Genomic DNA, 19,540 nt, shown 5'->3' with positions numbered 1-19,540 from the left:
TTTGGCCTCCTCTGCTTCTAGGTTTCGATGTGTTAATTTGGTATCAATTACCTGTCCAAGAAGCTTCCATTCCTGCAGGTCAAAGACTTACGCTGAGTGAATTGCTAAAGCTTAACATAAGCCCCTGTTGTGCTGGGTTCCATCAGACAGCCCAAAGCAGGGACCGGACGAGTGACCCCTAACTCCTGCACTGCCCCCCTTGTATATAATAAGTGGAATGGCCACTGACTGCCCGGGGTCTTGCAGTTCTGAATGACTGAACCCATAGGCAAAGAGACTGGAGTCCAGAGGAGGCAGAGTGTGGCAGCTCAGGTGATGGCAATGGTTATTTTCCCTGTGGATGATGAAGGCCTTAAGGATGCTGCTGTGCAAGGGAGGGAGGGCTTGGGTGCTTTGGTGTAGTTCAGGGTATGAGTCTATAGGTAAAATCACTGCTCCATGAAAATCAGTACAGCCTCAACCACTAAAGTCATGGCAGCTGGGGCTGTCACCTGGATGTGTGTTAGCAATGGTGTCCACATCCCTAATGGCACTGACAAAGCAAGTGTTGACACCAGCAAGTGTCTTCAAAGTATTTTAGTTAAGGGAGAGGGCTGCATATGGTGGTTTTTCCTTCTCTGGTCTCCACATGACCTGATCTTGGTTTTGTTGAGGGCTCTATAGCATTGTGTGCCACCTTGTCCTACAGCCTGAGGTCTGTCCTCCTCTCCTGGGACCTGAGGGAGGACACTTCTGGAGGAAAGGGTCTGGTGTGGGGAAGTCACACCAGTTTTTATTGTTTTATTTACAGTACTGTTCTAATATTGCTGCAACACAATGCCAGAATGAGTAAAATCATTTAAAGTTGATGTTTACCAGTGTGATGCATCAGCCATCACTGGCGTGCCAAGGGGATTGGTGCTTGGCGGTGTAGTGAGAGGAAAAGCAATGGGAGGGAGCAGAAGAGCGCTGGGGTTGCACCCTGGGACAAGCTGTGCCTGCAGTGAGGTCCAGCAGCGCTTTCAGCCCTGACTCTCCTCCTTGCCTGCCTGCCAGAGGAGGGTTTTGCCACCCCCAGCGCCCAGCCAGCCTGGCAGGGGCTGCCACCTTCCCTTTCTGCTCCTTGGAATCGTAGAACTGCCTAGGTTGGAAGGGACCTTCCAGATCATCTAGTCCAGCCGTTGACTTAACGCTGACAAAAACCATCACTAAACCATGTTGCTGAGCACTACGTCTACCCGTCTTTTAAATCGCTCCAGGGATGGCGATTCCACCATTTCCCTGGGCAGCCTGTTCCAGTGCTTGATAACACTTTCAGTGTCGAAATTTTTCCTAATATCTAATCTAAACCTCCCCCGGTGCAACTTTGTGGCCGTTTCCTCTTGTCCACTCCTTCCTGCTTGCACTTTTCCCCTTTGCATGCACGTTTTGCAGCAGCCTCAACTTTTTTTCCTTTTTTTTTTTTTTTTTTTTTTCCCCCCACCAAATCCTTGCATTTTTTTCATGCTTCCACGCGCCGCGAGCCCTGTCTCCCTCGGGAGTGGGAAAGAACTGGGAGGTGGGAATGGGGAGACAACTCCGGCTGGGGGTAATTCCCGGGGGGGGGGCCAAGGGGAGGATAACCCCGGCTGGGGGCCGGGGCCGGGGCAGCCCCGCAGCGTTCAAACTTGCCGCGGGGCCGGGGCGGGCCGGGGGCCGGGCTGGGGGCTGCACCGCCCGGCCCTGATTTGCTGCTCGGCTCCGAGATTGACAAACTCTTGCCTTGGGTTTAAAAGAAGGGGAAGGGAAAAGAAAAAAAAAAAAAAAAAAGGCAAAGAAAAAAAAAAACGGGGGGTGGGGGGAGAGAGAGAGAAAGAAAAGTTTTTCGCTGCAGGAGCAGGCAGGGGCCGGGAGTGAGCGCGGCGGAGCCCCCGACAGCCCTCCGCCCGCCCCATGGCTTTATAAAGCGGCTGCTCTCCGGGGGGGGCTGGCGGGGGGGTCTGAGCTCCTTTTCTTCGCTTGTGTGTGTATATATATATATATATTATATTTTTTTTTTCCTCCCACTCTTTCCCCCCCCGAATTGTCCCGAACTGGTGCCCCGTTTTTTGTGGACCATGGATACGCACACGCGGTGGAAAAGGCGCAGTTGGATACGGAGCCGGTCGGTACCCGCTGCCCTGGTGCTGCTGGGTGCCCTGTCCCTCGGCCGGGCAGGTAAGCGACCCCCGAGCACCCCCCGCCCATCCCCGGGGCGCCGAGCCCCGGTTGCCGCGGGAGGGAAGCGGGTGTCAGCGGGGCCGGGGGGGGGGGAACCCTGCGGGTGGAGAGGGCGAGGGGCTTTTAGTGGGGGGCAAAACGTTTGTTTTTTGCTTTATTCAATGCATTCCGGCGAAAAAAAAAAAAAAAAACCACCACCCAAAACCCAACCTCCTTTAGCTGCCCGAGTCTGAATGCCATTTGTCAGGGGGCCCGTAAAAGGGGAAAAAACTTAAAACAATACTTTATTCGCCTTGCTTTGAGCAGAGCTGCCTGTTGCTGAGCTCGTTTTTCTGGAGCAAAAGTCAGGATGTGTTTCTGGAGGCTGTAGTTCTTTATAGATCTGCGGGTATATATATGTGAATATATATTTAGTCGACTGGAAACCTCTTGTCTCGCATAGTTCCTCCTCCTTGAGGAGAAGAAACTTTTTGTCCAGAAGTAATTAATGTGCTCTCCCCTCTGTGCATCAAAGCGGCAGATTTCGGTACACAAAAGCTTTGCAGCCGCTTCTGCTGGCGACCCCAAGGCGATCTCTGCCCCCTCTGCCTTGCCAGCCCCAGTTTGTTGGGTTTCTCCCCAAAATTGTGGCTGGTGAGCGTGGCAAGAGGAAGCTCTGTGAAGCAACCAGATGTGCAACAGCACTAGACATGCAGCCAGGAAAAAACCAACAACAAAAAACCACCCTGGAATGTCATTTTTACAATCATGCAAGAGGGAGACTAAGCACTTCATTTCACTAAGTGGATGCTTTGGGTTTGAGTCTGTTCCCAGAGCTCCGCTTTCCGAATGTCTGTCTTCCCTGGGTGGGCTCCGAAATGCCCGAGCAGGGCAGATGGAGCCGTGGGGGTCTGCTGGAAAAGTTCTCGCTGTGTTTTCAGGGTGTTTTCTGAGTTTGTAGCGGACACTTAAAGGCACGGCTGCCCTGAGGTCTTTTCATACTGTGTTTCAAGGGAAAGACTAAGAAGCGGTTTGTTGGCAAAGCTGGTTTTTTTTGCAATCTGAAAAGTTAAAAGTAGATGGAGTTCTGCAGCGTAACTTGAGAAACCGAGGAGCGCCCCGAAGAGCTGAGCTGTCTGGGATTCGGCTTTCATGCCTGATTTCTGGGGGCTCTGGGTATTTTTCCCTGGGAAGCCCAGGCAGCGGTGTTTGCGCGGTTGTTTGTGTGTTACCGGGACAAATGCATGTGGGATTCTGTCTATAGCAGCGCGATTGTGACTTATTGTAGTTTCTACGTTCTTAAAATGACCTTAAGGGGGGAAGAAAAAAGAGGTGGGCGTACGAGGAATGCTTTCATTAATGGTTTGCTTGCAAAGCCTGAGCAGGATGGAAAATAAGTTGCTAGCCGATGAATAAAACACCTCTAGAACATCACTGTGGGAGAAGTTAACGGCGGTTGGACCTGCCACGGGAGTGTGCGTTGTACTGCAAAAATCCCGGGCTGTTAGAGCAGTTCTCTGGCTGCTGGGGTGATTCTGGCTCATCTTGAGCTCCCTCTTTGCGCAGGCAGCTCGTCAGCCGCTCTGTTACTTTGTGTTAGTTGAAAACGGAATTATTACCAGTCTGTCCGAATGTTTTAATGGTTTCGGAGCATGCTTGGGCTTTTTACTTGTCGGTCGTACATCCTTCAGACAGCTTGGACCTAAGACCTAGCTCCTCTTGGAGTTACTTGGTAACTTTTCTGGAAGTTCTGGGTCCAGCTGTGGGCTGGCCGGAGCCGATGCTGTGCTGGCTGCCTGGAGAGCTTCTGCAGGGCCAATGTGCAGCTCCAAGTAATGTCTCTTGAAGCGAAAGGCTTTGAGTTTTCCTAATGAGCCTCCTAATAGGACATCAAATAATTTGAATGAGGGAGGAGTCGGATTGGGACTGCTGATGGCATTGACTAATGCTCTTTATAGCTCTTTTTTTTTTTTTTTTTAATCTTTCCAAGTTTTCTTTGGTTTTATTTCAGCGCAGATTGTTTCTGTTTCAGTTTCATTTTAATTGGTTTCTCTGGATGGGGAGAGGTGAATCTTCTCTGTCATCTTCTCCACGAGCGGATCCATCAGGTGGCCCCAAAGAAAGGGGGAAGAAAGCGAGCAGGGAGGGTTTCCAGAAAAATAGAGAAACCGCAGTGTCAAAGGCGACACGAACTGAACTGCCTCTGAACACTGCCCTTCCAGCTCACATTTTCCCATATTTTAACAGATGATGTCACACAAAAATCTAACCCACAGACAAAGTTGGAATCTGTTTCTGCTTTTACAAATCCCTATAAAATTGAATCAGGTTTCTGGGTGAAAATTTTTGGAAGCAGCCGTTTCCTTTAGTGGCAAAGAGAAGTGTAATAAGAATATATAGCATGCCCTTTAAAAGAAATAAAAATGCTGGAAATTATGAAGTATCCTGTTACCATCTGTTGCTTCTCTTCTTGGCTCTTCCCCAGTCATCTAGAACGAGCTAAAAAAAAAAAAAATAAAATCTTTATCCAGCCAGTTAGAAGTGTTTTGTTTAATATTTTGCCAATCAAAAGTGTTGATATTGTTTTACAAGAAGAAATATGACTTTATAAGTCTGGAATTGATGGCAGATCTGATTTCCAGTGTAAAATCTGGATTATGCTGTCAATGCGTTGCCAGATTGGAACAGGATTTAAAAGCACCCAGCTGTCGGACGTGCCCCGTCCAGGGGATGCAGTAAGAGGCGCTCAGCTGAGGTAATGTATTATTCCTTCCATGTAAGCTGGGGTCAAGATGAAAACTCTCAGCTGACCGTTCCCTTTGAGGTGGTTTTTAAAGGCTCCCCGTAGCCGTGCTGGATGCGGGAGCTGGTTTCCGACTCTCGGTTGAGTCTGGACCCCAAAGCTAACGGGAACTCTGGTCCTCCAGTCCGAAGCCTTGCGGTGTTGTCTGGGCAATCGTTTGTTGGGGACTGGAGAAATCCTTTTTCATCTCTGGTCTTTAGGGGTAGCTCTAAGGCAAAAGCTGCTGGAGAGTTGCTGATTTTTTGGCGTACAAAAAGGGACAGGAGTGTGGACTTGCCCGCTGGATCTCTAATACTGGATCTTCACGTGTAAAACCTCTTTTTAAGTGCAAGGGTAATCCAATAAGCAAAACCGGCTTGGTGTTACTCTGCGTGCAGACGTAAAGTGCGTCCTAGGACAAACAGGGAGGGACTGTAAAGGGGATGAGCATCTTTATTCTAGATGGGTGCAGTCCCTGCCCCTTGTGTTTTGTTGGAGGTGGACTTTCCAGGTTCATTCCTCTTGAAACGTAGAGGAAATCTAACTGTAGGTTTCTGTCTCGCGATAACTTGCAGTCGGATCATAGCGTCGTAGGGAATGTGCTAATACTTATCGCAATCCTTTGGGGTCTGGCTCGGTAGCGTGGCTCCTGCCCCGATCTCCCACCTCTGCCGCGGGAGGGTGATGCGGGTGAGGAGGCGCGAGCCTTGTTGAACTGGGAATACCCTGCTGGTGGTTCCCAAGAGAAGTTAATTTGAGTGCGTTTCTCCGTATGTACGGTACCAGCAGCTGCGCTCCGTGCGATGTGCAGCGTAACAGTTTCAATTCTTGACGTAGCTTTTCTTTTTCTCAGAGCTCCAACGTGAAAATCTTTGCCTCTGTTCCACAGGGCCAAACTCTTAATGGCACATAAATGTCCTGTCATCAGTCAGTAGCACGTGCCCAGTCGCTTTTCTTCTAACGCCAAAGATGAGGTCTGGTCTGATGCTGTCTGTCCATCCCTCATTTGGTGACTCCAAGTTCCCCTGTCCGTCCTGCAGCCTGGTCTCAGGGCGTAGGCTTTGAGTATGTGCTCATATACTGTATATATGTATATATGTATATACTTCTTCAGGTGAGCCAACGTGTGGCAACTGGTACCGAGAAGCAGAAGGCGCTGCTGTGACACGTGCCACTAACGCAGAGGTGTTTGTGTGAAGTACCATTCGTTAGATGCACGTTAGATAAATCTGAGTTTTGTCTGGACGTCAGAAATAAATCTGTGGGAGTACTTTCCAGGAAATTCTTCGGTCTGAGTTTTTGTGGTTTGTTTTTTTTTTTTTCTCCCTTCTGTAGAGATAAATTGGCAATTTTTTTAACGGTTAATTTTTGTCTCGTGCCCTGGCGCTTTGACACGCTCCCGGTGCTCTCCCACTATCTGGGCGCTGGGGCGGCGTTGGGGTGCCACCCTTCCCGGAGCGGGCGGAGGATGGATGGCCAGGCGCTCTGTGTTGACATGGAAAACCTCACACTTGGAAGAACCGCACGGAGCGACGCTGCTGTGGATGGTTCCGCACCAGCAGACTGAGGATTCGGGGCTTTGTGGCCCAGCAAACCTACAAGGGGCAATGAGGGGAAGGGGGGAAGGTCAGATGGTGTATCTAGGGTAGAAAAGTGCTCAAATGAGATATCGCCGTGGTGTTTCATGGGTTTGCTGTTTATGTGCGTTTGCGTGGTTGCCTGTGGATACGTCTGGAGAATGGTGGGAGCTGAGAGGAGCGGGGAGCTGAGAACCCCTGGGGTTGCTGGACGGCAGTGAACGCTGCAGGTGCAGAGATGGGTCTTGGACCTTGCTCAGACAAACGGTGGCCATGTCACGGGTGGGACTGTTTGGCCTTAAAGGACTTCCAAAGGGTCTAATTAAGGCCATCTCTGTTGGGCTGCTGGTTGGCACTGGTGGCGTTAGACAGTAAGGACCGGTCTGCGTACGCCGTGGTGTGGGGTGGAGGTGCCCAGGTCCGGAGTGATTTGGGAAGGGCAGTTGCATTTGGAGCTCGTGCTCTGCTGTCGTGTGAATTGACTTTGGAGTGCAGCGGCCCCTAAGATGGGGGAAATCCCTGCTGCGTTACGAGGCTAAACTTGGCACTTCATCATGAACGTACACACTCGCCCACGTATGCTCTCGCCTGGTGTGTTTAGCAGGAGTCTCACCCTCAGGAAGCTGCTATCATTCTATAAAACTAATTATTTTGCAGAGAAAGGTTTAAAACATTATTTGGGTTCTGTTGAAAACACAATTATAACTTTTCATTACCTAGATTTTGGTAAATGGAAACTGCTGTTTAAAATGAGAGAAGAATTGTCTGGGAAATAAACCAGGAATGGACCAGAAAACACACCTCGGACTTTATTGACGTGGAGGAAGACTTCTTCCACTCTCCGTTCTGTGCTTTTTATCCAGTGTAGGCTTCTACTCATCGTGTGCCTCGGAAAGCCCCGACTCTGCTTCAGGTCTCTGATCCTGCTACTGTTGGGGATGTTCTGGGAATGCTGAGGCCTGAAACAGTCATCTGCTGGAATTGGGTCAAATTCGAGATCGGCAGGATTTGTCCCACAGTAGAAGTCAGTGTCACCACAAAGGCATGTGCGCACACGAGTTGTGCTGCTTCTGCAGTTCAGTTTGATGCTCTCCGCTGGTTTCCCTGCGCTATCGCCGTAGGTCCTTAACTTTTAGCTTCTTTTTAGTATGGAGCGCAACCATCTATCTTGGATATACGGCAAGTCTTGTATGAGCAGTAGGACCTGGTACTGGCATGGCACTGGGAGACACTGTCCCCACAAAGGGGGTTCCCCTTGGATGGGCTGGCGTGGTGGGGAGCCCCAAGGGAGGGCTGACGCAACCGAAGGCACCGTTCCTCCTCCGCTTCCTTCCCCGTTCTGATGAGATGTGGAGGCTTCTCTGTGCTTGGTTATGTTCCTCTGGACTGCTCGGTGCCTTTTTTTGGCTCTTGTTATTTTTATTTGGATTTCTCTCTGGTTATGACCCTTTTGGAGTACAGCCTTGGGGCTGAGCTATGGGGCACAGAGCTACGGGGAACAGCAGTCTGAAGATACTGGTAGGTCTTTGTTCCCTGCTAATGGGGTAGTGGCTATCTGGGGAAGGCCTTAGGAGATTTTTTTTTTTTTTTTTTTTTTTTTTGAAGGGAAACCCCTCCAGGTGGACACTGTCTTCTGCTTTCTGGAGAAGGCAGAGCTTTCACATCTGTAGCGGGAAACGGTTTTGTTGCTGGAGTTTGGCTGCTCCCCGTTAGCTGAGCATCAGCAAGACGTAGCGGTGTCCTGAGCTAGCAGCTTTGTTGTGTGGCTGTGGGTGCAAATCTTTGACCAAAGCAAGCAGAATTGAATTTTCAGATGCTTAAGGTTATTTTTTTTTCCCCAGCCTCCTGGTGTTGCCTGTCGCCTGCTTACCCCTTCAGCTGGTGTTGATCTAGGCAGCGCGTTCCCTCTCCGCTGCCCTCCTGGATGGCTTGAGAGAAGTTCCATCTTCTCCCGTTGCAGCCTGGCCTTGCTGCATGTCGTAGCTTTTATTTGTACTAGTTAAATCAGAGCTCATGTGACAGGTTTGCAAGCTGGCAGTTTTTCTTAAAAATAAAATCAACTAAACCTTTGTGTGAAACAAATAAAGAAAACCCCAGTATGGGAAGAATGACCAAAACCAGGGCGGGGGGAAGGGAAGTTGGGACATGAAAGAATGGAAAAACTTTGTTAAATTCTAATGTTATATGGAAAAAACTTAGGTTGGCAACATGGTATAATTAGCCACTGGGTTACCATTGGCAAGTTTCAAGGCTCTTGAAATGAAGCTTAGCACTGAGTGAACCGTCCAGATGATGCCGTGGTTTCTCTGTGGATGTGTCTGGAAAATCTTTAGTTCTAAAATAAATAAATGAAGGAGCTGCACAAAAGGCGTTTTTGAGGTTGGTTGCTCTGAGTCTGGGCTCTCTTTCTCTCCAGAATCCAGCAGGATTCTTAGCATCATCTGGAAGCTTTCACAATGTTGAGAGATGTCATTTTTTTTGAAGCTGGGAAAATGGTGTTAATGTATTTACGATGCTGGAGTTTTTCTTCAAGGCTGTGTAATAAACTGGAGAGGAAAATAAGATCGTTTTGGGACTGAATGAGCGGGATGAGCTCCATCAGTGCTCGTCCCTGACCTCTGCTGCAGACTTTCTCGCAGCCCTCGGGCGAGTCTCTGCGTTTCCCGTGCCCTGGGGCCGGATCCTGTCTCCCTGCGTGGAGCCTGGCATCGAGGTGTTGCTTTAACACAAATGTAATGCTGATTTAGCAACGAGATGTGTGTTTTTTTCTCTTCATCCCTGTGCCTCAGGTTACGTTAGTGGTTGCGGTCTAAAAGTTTTCTACTTTAAAACTGCTTTTCCTCTCTGGGATGGCAATTCCCTGTCTGGCAACGCTAGTGCCTCACGCTGCAAATCCAGAAGGTTATTTGGATTTTGTCTTTAGATTTGGACAGATTGCTTGCAGATTGTATGAGGGGGTACAATACAGACCCCCATGCTGTTAAATTGACTACTCTCAGAACTTTGAAGCGTTAGATGTATAACTGACATCCAAAGCCGGTAGAGGATGTCTTGGGGCAGCCACAGGCGTGCTTCAGTTTACTGGGAAGAAATCCCTTTGGAAGGGGGAGGGATGGAGATGGAAGTGGTGGATCCTGAGGCTGGGTATCGCTGCGGGGCTTTGCCGTGGGCAGGAGCAGGGGGCACTGGGGTGATGACATTCAGCTGTTCTGCCGATGCAAGACAGTAATTCCGGTGTATTTCGTTGCCGAGTGCTCTGCCCTTATACAGGCTGTAGCCTAAGTGCGTTCATCCGGATGGGTTTGGTTCGATTTCTTGAGGCGTCTCCCACGCCTGACGCCCTGTTCCTCCTGCCCTGCTGCTCTGGGTTCACCGGAGAAAGACGTGAAGTTGGTCTTAGCCTTGCTGTGCCCAGGGACAGCTTTTCCATCGATCTGAGCAGTGTCTGGATGTCACCCGAAGGAGCTTGGCGCCCTGTTTTCCAGATGAGGGGTGGGGGGGTGTGCTTGGGGCACCTCTTGCTCTCCTTAGGAGGCCGCAGCTTGCTGAAGATCCGAATGACCTGCCTGGCTTAAATACAGCTAAATCCTACTGTTAGCTGGGATGACCCTGCGTGCCATCCCTGCCGGGATCAAACTGTGCATCTGCAGCCAGGGAGATGCTAATTCTTTCAGAGTAAATAAAGTAATACGTCTTTTTTCCCTGGCTGGGCTTTTAAACAAACTGTTTAAAGTCCTTTTCTTTTCTCGCCTTTCTGCACTTCCCTGCTATAACTTGCAAAGGGAACACGGGGAGTTTGCGGCTCTGCTGGAAATGCCGTAAGAGGTTGATGGGGGGAAACTCCTAGAGAAGGGAGGTCACCAAGGGGTCTGCTGGAGCCCCTGCTCGAAGGGACTGTCAGGCAGTTTTAGTGGCCAGATTTAGAATTTCATTTGCATGTCAGCTGGAGTTTCTATTTTTTGAGTGTGGGTACACAGGAAAGAGCCGTGCTTTGGCTGAGCTCGCGTATCCTCACGGGGAGCCTTGCTGGCCTCCTTTCCTCCGCTGTTCCTCCCTCCACCCCCCCTTTTTTTTTTTTTTGTTTCCAAGACAATACTTAAGTAAGAATTCATTGCAGCTGAATTCCTGGAGATGACGCTGCCAGTTTCCCAGGATCTCTTGTGCTCCTGCAGCATTTTACACAGTGATTTTTATTATTATTTTTTTTAATAATGGCAGGGTACAAGCTCATTCAGCTGCAGCCCTCAAATGTGAATTAAGCAGTGGGTTTGTGTGGTCTTTGAGGGGGCTCATCCTCGATGTGCTGGAATGAGATATCTGCTCTGTGCGCTCTTGTCTGCGGCAGGGCAGAGATCTGGTCCGAGGGCCGCAGTTCACCAGCTGAATAATGGATGCATTGTTTGTATGCCCTTATTTCCAGCTTGCACCATTAAAAGTGAATAGAAAGGTCAAGGAGATGAGTCACTGTGAATACAAGTGTCATTCTGCTCAGAAGAAATGGAAAAAAAGGAGCTTCCAAGCCAGGTGTTTCAGCTGGTGCCAAAGAGCTCTGTTTCGCTGTACTTTCAGGGAGTTACAAGAGTAAATCTCAGCTGAGATCTGCTGAAATGTTCAAGCACCTAAAAGTTAGCGAGGGGCTGGAGCTGGGATTTGGCAATTGTAGTTGCCAGGGGCTCCGAAGGCAGCTGCTGCTGCTGGCTGTGTGCAGAAAATCAGGGTAATATTCTGGAAGCGTTGGGCTTGTTGCTGCTGCTGTTTTGCAAAACAAACAGCCGGAGCCTGTAGGGTTAGTGAGCTCTTGGTCTCAGCTGCTTTATACACCCAGTGGTACCCAGAAAAGGCTTGTCCCCACATCGACGTGGAGATGCTAATGCTCAGGCAGGCTGCTTTCCTCCAGCACTTAGAGTAAGGGTTAGTAATGTTGTGAAGGTGCTGTCACAGGACAGTACCACCCCTTGAAATGCTAGTGCGGAAAAATGTGTTGACCTTGAGCCACGGGTGCCGCCGGGGTCCTGTCTCATTCCCACACCATCCTGGGGGATGGAGCTGCAGCGCTGGAGCAGGGTGATGGGATGTGAGAGTCCCCAGGGTGCCTGGAGGGGGAGCATGGACCCATCCCCTGCCCTGGCCCTAGTAAATGCCCAGTTGCACATGAAGCTTTCTTTAATTTCCTGCCCCAAAGCTCCATTCGACGAGCCCCAGGCAGCTGGTTAACCACACTGGCAAGGGGCTGGAAACAGAGATGTGGCTGGTGGGTTGCACGTGTGGCAGGGGAGCGGCGAGCTCCGGATGGGCTAATGCCAAGTGGGTGGGATAGGATGGGGAGTTGGCCAGGATTTTCCTTTAATTGGTACTGCTGGGGCAATTTCCATAAAAGCAGCAGTGGTGGCCAGGAGGCCAGAAAACAGAAGCCAGTTCAGAAGTTGTTAATGCTTTTTTTTTTTTTTTTTTTTTTAATAGGGTAGAGCTTCTGTAAGTCACGGGCTCCTGTACCTATGGGTTTCCTTTTTCACGTGGCTGAAACACCCTCCCTGGGGGTTATCAGCATTTTGACTAATTGCTCGTCCCCGTCCTGGAAAGGAAACCCCCCCAGTGCGTTTGAGAGGCTGTGCTGTGGCAGACACCCCTGCGGATTGTCTAGTGCTGCTTTGGTATTTTGGCAGAATACGAATCCTGAGAGACAGTACATAGAAATATTTACATTTTTGATTTCTAGCCATTGGATTTTTCTGTTCTGAAATCATTCCTCTGGTGCAAAAAAGAACTCCAAGCTTCAGAGTCTTGATTTAACCTCCCCATCAAAATACACCTTCAGTAGAAAAATCAAGCCAACCATTTTTCTTGCCCATCTAATGTAAGATTATTTCCATAAACAACTTTGAAATGAATTTACCAGTGTAGTTGTGATGCAAGGTGGCCAAAAAGAAATCACACGTTCCGTTTGGTATCAAATGGCTGGGAACCTGGACCGTTTGGCTGGAGATGCAGTAGCGTGATGCTGACCCAGGGGTGTCGCGAGGCAGGAGTTGGTGGCTTGTAGCTCACGTGCATGGAAGGACCGTGCCTGGTTTGCGCAGTGAAGCGTTGGGTCTAGAACCCTTGTGTTGGTATTGCGTGGGAGTTGAAGACTTCTGCAGACAGAATGATGGGTCGGTGGGTTTGGCTGCTGTAGGTAGGACATGGCTGCTGGCCACACGAGATGCGTGTGACTCCACGGCTGGACATGCCCCTTGGGAAGGATTCCCCTAGAAGATACGAGTCTGTCCATCCCCCGGGTACTGCATCTGTTCCCTGACCGCGGGCTGCTCAGCGTCTCATCTTGGAAAGCTGTCGATTCCTTGAAGGATAAGGACTGCTCGCCTGGAGCCCTGCTGCTTTTCTTGATGAAGATGATGTTTTCTTGATGTTTTCTTTGTTGTTTTTCTCTTGATCCTGTTGGGTATTCTGCTTTTTGTAACGGGGAGGGCAGATCACTCAGAATCCCCTCATCATTTCTGTGCTGCAAAAGCGACGTGAGGGCGGGAGGAGGAAGCGGCTTTCATCCTGGTCACTGCCTTTGGCACATGCTGGCGAGTGCTCATATAGGAAAACTGCTAGGAATGTTCTCTCGCAAGGGTTTGCAGGGATCGGGGAGAGGCATATTATCACGTCTTGTACACTTTGGGAGAAAGTCCCTCACTCTGCCTCTCTCAAATGTTCAAATTAAAACAGTCTGTCTTTCTGCAACTGTTGGATGCTTTCCCTGCTGACCTCAGGAGCTGGGACCGGGAGGAGGAGCAAACGGAGCCCAGCGTTTATAACTGGCTCTGGCTTTTTTTTTTTTTTTTTTTTTTTTAAGCTTCAGTCCTGATTCCCTGCAGGATGCAAACCAGAAAAACAATAAGGGCCATATCTCTTCGGGGAAACATCAGTTTTCCCAGTGCTCTGTAATTAAAGAGCTATATCAGGAAGCAGCGAAGCCTTTGTGCACTGGGGGCTATTGTCCTATAGGACTACGCACAGAAAAGGCAGCAGGCGCGATTAACCCCGCTGCCAGAGCCGGCTCGGAGGGTTAAGTCCTCTGCAGTGTCGCACTATCTTTTTTTTTTTTTTTTCTCCCCCCTCGACATTTCCACATTCCCACAGCAGGGTCCGACTGTGAGATGTTCCCTTGGAGCAGCGCTGGGCCCTTTGCTCCGTCCGAGGGGAAGGCGAGAAGCCGCGCAGCCCTTGGGAGCCAGCGATGCCCAAGGATGCTGGATGCGGCGCGTTGTACCCAGCCTCCGCGCGCAGCCCGGGTCCCTGCTGAGGGGATTCCTGGGCACCGAGGGGAAAGTCAGCCCTGGGCAGGGGCCAGGGTTCTCGGTCCGACCCTTCGGCGCTTACACGCTGAGTTTTGTCTTGGCCCAGGGCCCCGTGGCTGGGCAGAGACAGGATTTTTTTGGCTGCTTGGCTGGGAGTCCGGCTCTCGCCGCGCTGCACTGTGTCAGGAGTCCGTCCACGTGGAGCTACAGGTGGACGCGGGGCTGGGACACAGCTCCTGCTGATCTCGGGAATTCAGGCAGTGAAGTAGGATAGCGTCATCAGGCCTAAATCACAAAACCACCCTTGATCCCTTCTCCACCGCTGCTCTTCACTTGCTGCCTTCACTGCCCACAGGCCTGCATTTTTTTGGCAGTTTATGGAGCGTTTACAATACTGGTTGGGATGCAGCCTAGGAAAATGCAATGTGATTTCTTGTGGCAATAGGGAATAGGCTTGGATAACTGCAAGCTGACTACGATTTTTTCCTATGAAATATGAACCAGAACCAAAACTGGAGCTTGTTTTGGGTGTGGGAGTGTCTGTAAAGACTTTTGGGTTCCTCATTTGAAGGTACTTAAAAATTCACACTAATCAACTTAGAGATGCTCTGAAACGTTCGGAGTCAGAACATCAGTTAAAGATGTTCTGCACATTTAGAGTAACTGAGTAACCCAGCACGCTCCGCTCCCTGCAGCTCCCTTCTCCAAAGCCTTGGCCAGACAAGCCGGGGCCCTCCTTGCCCTGGGGACACTCATCCCAAATAACGAACAGCCGTGCTGCTAAAACGAGCACGATTTCTGCAAGCCTGGAAATAGCTGAGCCTCTGCTGCCTGAGCAGAGCTGGCCAATTTGTGGCCTGGGACTAAGCTTTTTATGGATGAAGCTGAAACATCTGCTTCTGGGGGAGCGAAATCCGCCGCATCTTTCCTTTAGCTCATGTGGCCTCTAAGGAATCCGGGTGGGATTTGGGTCCTGATATACCTGTCCCTGCTGTGGCTTGTTGGGTCGAGTTGATTATTTTTCTGATGGTGGCAAAAGCCCAGCCCCAGAGTATCTTATAGGAAATGTTAGTCAATGGAAAGGCTGAAAATGGATGTGGGAGATGCGGGGGAGCTTCTCTGAAACCGAAATGGGCTCTCTTACGATGAGGACTGAAAGCTGCAGATGTGCCCCAAGAAATGTATTTGGGGGAACAGCTCTGTTTCCACACTCTTCTTTCCATTTTAGCGAGCGACGAATGATAGCGGAGGGGGTGTTAATGCAGGCAGGTGCGTCGTGCCTGTGCAATGTCAGTCGGCACAGGATTAAATAAGGCATGTGGAAAATTCTTCTAGGAAGTAAAGTCTAGTGAGAAGTAATCATCGGAGGGCTTGGGAGGTGAAATAACCTGCTCTAGAGGAGCCCCAGTCCTCATCTGTGCCCCTGGAAAGGAGCCGAGCGATGGATCAGCGCTTGGGAGGGAGGTGGCGTACTTGGCACGGGTGAGGCCGACACCGGTGCGAGAGCATCCCGCAGCGCGGAGAGAGCGGCTCTGCACCCCAAACCATCGTGTATAAAGCTTCCCAGAGGGAGCAGAGGAAAGGATGGATGTGGGGCAGGAGCTGCTCTGTAAGGCAAGACGTCAGTCCCTCCTGGAGGAACTAATGCTCCCCCAAAGTTTGGGTGTGAGAAGCAGAAACCCTTTTCCTTTGTACGGAGGGCTGCAGTAGGGTTATTTTAGATGTTTGCAGAAACAACAGAGCTGAGCCCAATGGCAAGAGTGCAGGGCTGGGGAATGGAATAGTCCACGTGTGCACGGTGGCTCCGGCGTTGGTGGAGCTTTTCGTATAGGCTGGTTGGTCCTGGTTAGCGTCCCACTCCTGTTTCACGCCACCAACCTCAGCAACTCTTCATCTAGGTTTATGGCTGCTTTGAATTGACACAGTGGTGAATTTGACCTGTAATATCTTGTTTTTAATATTAAATTATTTCAGTCTATTACGCATGTAGCTACGGACTTCTCTGCATGCACTTGGAATGGGCAGAAGGGCAGGAGGAGCCAGGATGGCACTGGGTCCTTTCCAGACTGTCGGGACTTTGAGTCACGTTTGTAGCTGCTGACGTATTTTCTAGGATGTCTGTCTTAATGGCAAAGTGAATGTCTCCTCCCTTCTCCTTGCCCTGAAAAAGATATCTCGGCATGCTAATGAAGGGAAGGGGGACATGTTGTGAGTGACCTCTTTGCACTTTTGTAAGGACAAAATTTGTTTTCCTGTAGCTACGGAAAGTCTGTCTTCCCTTTGAGTAATAAGTGAGGGCATATAACATGTACACAGATTACTTTTAAGCTATCGCGTATACCGTAGTACAAAGTACTTCGTATATTGCTTATTTTAGCGATGGAGAGAATATCAAGCACGCTCCATGTGTAGATCAGTCTTCTCAAAATATACTGATAGCTCTTGGCATTTGCCTTGTCCCAGTTTCCCAAGTATTTCCTTACCTCATTTGGCTCCTTCCACTACTTAACATGCCTCTTGCTCATCCGTATGATGAGTGGCGCTGGGCTGCTGTACTTGTCTGCATGGGTTGATGCCTTGATGTGTCATTTACCTTCTCTCTCTGTATGTAAAAATACCAAACATTACTTACACACGTTTACGAGTGGATGCACAAATGATTGGAAGTGTCAGCGTGCACTTTTCCAGATGGTGGAAGCGTGTTCCTTACTTCATTTATTTCAAATGTCAAACTCAATGAAATTAATTACTACCAGACTTGAACTGAAGTGACGGGGCGCTTCTTGTCTCGGTTTCACCAGGGTGAGGTGAAGCCGCACGCTCCATCGCGGGAACAAGCCAACGGGACTTGAAATGCAATTATGAAGCTGCGACTCCGGGGCAGGGTTCAAATCTGGATTTGCAGCAGGATGGCCGGTCTTTACTTGGTTTCATGGGGAAAGCTGAGTTTGGTCATGGTAGGGAGGGATGTCTCCTGGGGAAAGAATAGCTTGGTGAGAGAAAGACTAACTTTGTCTTGGGTTTCTCTGCTCTGCATGGCAGGAAGGCAGCAGCTTGCCTGGGAAGGGCCTTGCTGTTGCCCTGCTTGTGATTGCAGTGCCGGTGTCCTGGTGCTCCCCGGCATCTCTCCTTGCGCTCCAGTGAGCTCTAGGTCTACCCTTAATCTTTTGTCCTTCTACTTTATCTGCAAGAGGATGCTGGGTTTTGTTGTTTTGTTTTGTTTTTTTTTTTTTTTTTATTTTATTATTCGCACAATGACTGATAAGTTCTCAGGCTCTTTGGGGACAGGAATCGTAGAAACACCGGAGTTGGGCAGGGTTGTAGAGAAGTCGCTCTCATCAGATGGTGGCAAAGCTCCAGGGGTGGGTGTTGGATTTGGGTGCCCAAGTTAGAGCAACGGAGGAATGAATTTCAGCTTAACAGTTCTCTGAATGAAAGCTCTGGGCTCCTGGCACTTCTATAAAGTGGGATGGGTGAGTCTCGAGACGTTCCCGCTGAAATTGAAGGAGTAACGGAAAACACAGCTCTTGGTCGCTGCTGTTGTCCCGGCCCTGGGAACTGCAGAGCTCTGGGGAGTTTCTCGGTATTTCACGCAGGCCCCGGCTCGGGAGCGGAGCTGAGGCTTCATCCACAGCCTTAGAAACAATAACTGTACATGTAATTTTGAAGTGGTTTGTTTCCATCCTGCATTTTGCCTCACATAAAAAGAGAGCATGTTCGTTTAAGGGCCTTTCTAGGTAATTCCTTCTAATAATCCCTGGCATTTCTCAAACACCCTTGTTCCTCTTTTCAGAAGATACCGTGTAGCAATTACTTAAGCAGATTGCCGGTTTGCCATTTAATTTAGGGAAAGAGCTGCTTGATAATCAGAGAATTTCTAACGATGCCTCATTTGGGACCCCCCCGTTTTTAACCTGGTGGTCCCCGTGCCTCGCGGGCTGTTATCTGGGCTCCCTCCTCCTCAGTGGCCGCTTTTCCCAGTGTCTCTCCCAACACTGTTTGTGAGCCCTCCCTTGCCTACCATACCCGGAAAAATAAACAGCCCCGTCTCCTTTTGCCCTCTATTGTTTCTCTCTTTTGTGCTAAGTACAGTAATGCCTCTGAGCTACCCCAGGGCTCCTGCGTTCCCATGCTTCCCCATCCCTCTCACAAAGGACCTCTTTTCTCCCTGCCTTCTGGGTGTCGGGGCTGTGCAAATACATGCCAGCGACCCTTTGCTCCGTATGAAAATAGCCCCTGCCTTTTTGTAGCTGTCATTTATGTTTTTGCTCCTTTAATTAGACTTGATCCTGCTTGTATTTTCTTTTTTTCCCCCCGCTCGACCCTTCTTTTAACTGCGGGAAGTTTTTGAAAAGTTTTTTCAGCCCCTTTTCTACCTGTGCATACCCAGCCGTGCTGGCTCACACAAGTCTCCTCTCTTTGGATTAAGTTGGAAGGAACTTTAATTGCAAGGCTCCAAACTTTCCCAAATATTTCCTACTTCTGTGTCGTAAGGCTCCCCTGGGATGGGACCGCACACTTGTAGGTCAGATCATCCTGCCGTCTGCTTTTGCCTGAAGCTGGCAGCTCTTTGCATGACTCCTTCATACTTGCTTCCATGGGTATTTTAATACTGTTGTCATCTTGAGTTTGAAATATTCTTACTCAGTGGCATCTCCATTCATCCTGGCTGGCTGCTTTTCAAGGATCGTGTCCAAACAAAGGACCTGATAAGTTCTTGTGTGCCGACTCTCATGTGCTGAGACTGTGGTTTTCCTATGTGTAGGAGAAGGATTTTTCCCTGCAATGAATTGCCCACTTCTGTTAGGATTTGAGCAGAGTGATGCTGATTTTACACCCCATGAGGATCTGCTCTGTGGTATCCTGGTTACTGACAGCTAAGCTGTTCTCCCACCTCATCAATATCTCCTTAATCAAAATCCCTCTTCTGCTGCTGATCAAAGCTCTGGCCTTCGCACAGGCACGGACTTACCTGGGAAAACAGTTCCAGCTCGGTTTTCAGTGACTACCCCGGAGCACAGGCTGGAGGAGCAGCCCCCAGCCACCGGGACCCCTTTGTTGTCCCCAGCCGTAGCCCGGCCTGTCCTGTCAGCCAGCTTGCCTGGAACATCTCTGCAGCTCCAGCGTCATCCCCTGCCAAAGTTGCTGCTTCTCCCTCCCTCTGCCTTCAGCTCCTCAGCCGGCTGTGCTGCTGCCCTGGGCTGGTCCCCGGGATGGCTGCTGGCTGGGATGGGGACTGGAAATATTTTGAAGGCATCTTGGAGTCGGCTGTGCTTGCAGAGCATCCTTGGACCTCCCTCTGCTTTCCGAAGGGCTCTTTCATTCTGGTGCCTTTGCCTGGGTGCTGCTTTTACTTGTTTCTGAGTGCAAAGGTGCGCTTGGCGGAGGAGATCGGTGTCTGCTGTTTAACCGTGGTGCTTTCTGAAGTCCAAAAAAAAAAAAAGAAGCCACTTTGAGATGCTGCGTGATTTTTATTTTTTTTTCCAGGAGAAAGAACCAGAAAGAGTTTGCCACAGACAGCGCTCTGCTGTGCAGATCAAGGGCCTGAAAAGGATTCTCTTTCTTTGCAGAAACACGAAGAGGAATAAGGGAGACAAAAGTAGTTTGGGAACAGAAGTGCCGGTTGCACTTGCAGCTCTGCTGGAATGCGCCCAGGGGTTAGAGGATGGAGTAGGGAAGGAAGGGTGAGCCTTGCAATGGTGAGAAGGGGTTTCCAGCGTGCTGTGCTCTGAAAAGCAGGG

At 49.8% G+C, this 19,540-nt stretch overlaps 1 protein-coding gene across 3 annotated transcripts in view; it reads left to right on the top strand.

Moving 5' to 3' along the window:
- Positions 1 to 1,339: 1,339 nt before the first annotated feature.
- COL5A1 (collagen type V alpha 1 chain) overlaps positions 1,340 to 19,540 on the top strand; it is a 160,680-nt gene continuing 142,479 nt past the window's right edge. For all 3 annotated transcript variants that reach the window (XM_074608283.1, XM_074608282.1, XM_074608281.1), the window contains exon 1: positions 1,340 to 2,175. In XM_074608283.1, coding sequence (XP_074464384.1) covers positions 2,076 to 2,175 — 100 coding nt within the window. In that variant the 5' untranslated portion in view covers positions 1,340 to 2,075. The remainder of the gene's footprint in view (positions 2,176 to 19,540) is intronic.

The sequence above is a fragment of the Larus michahellis genome, chromosome 15, assembly GCF_964199755.1.
Source record: "Larus michahellis chromosome 15, bLarMic1.1, whole genome shotgun sequence".
Taxonomy (NCBI): Eukaryota; Metazoa; Chordata; class Aves; order Charadriiformes; family Laridae; genus Larus; species Larus michahellis.
The sequence above is the reverse complement of the archived record's forward strand: the minus strand, read 5'-3'. Positions and strand labels throughout refer to the sequence as shown.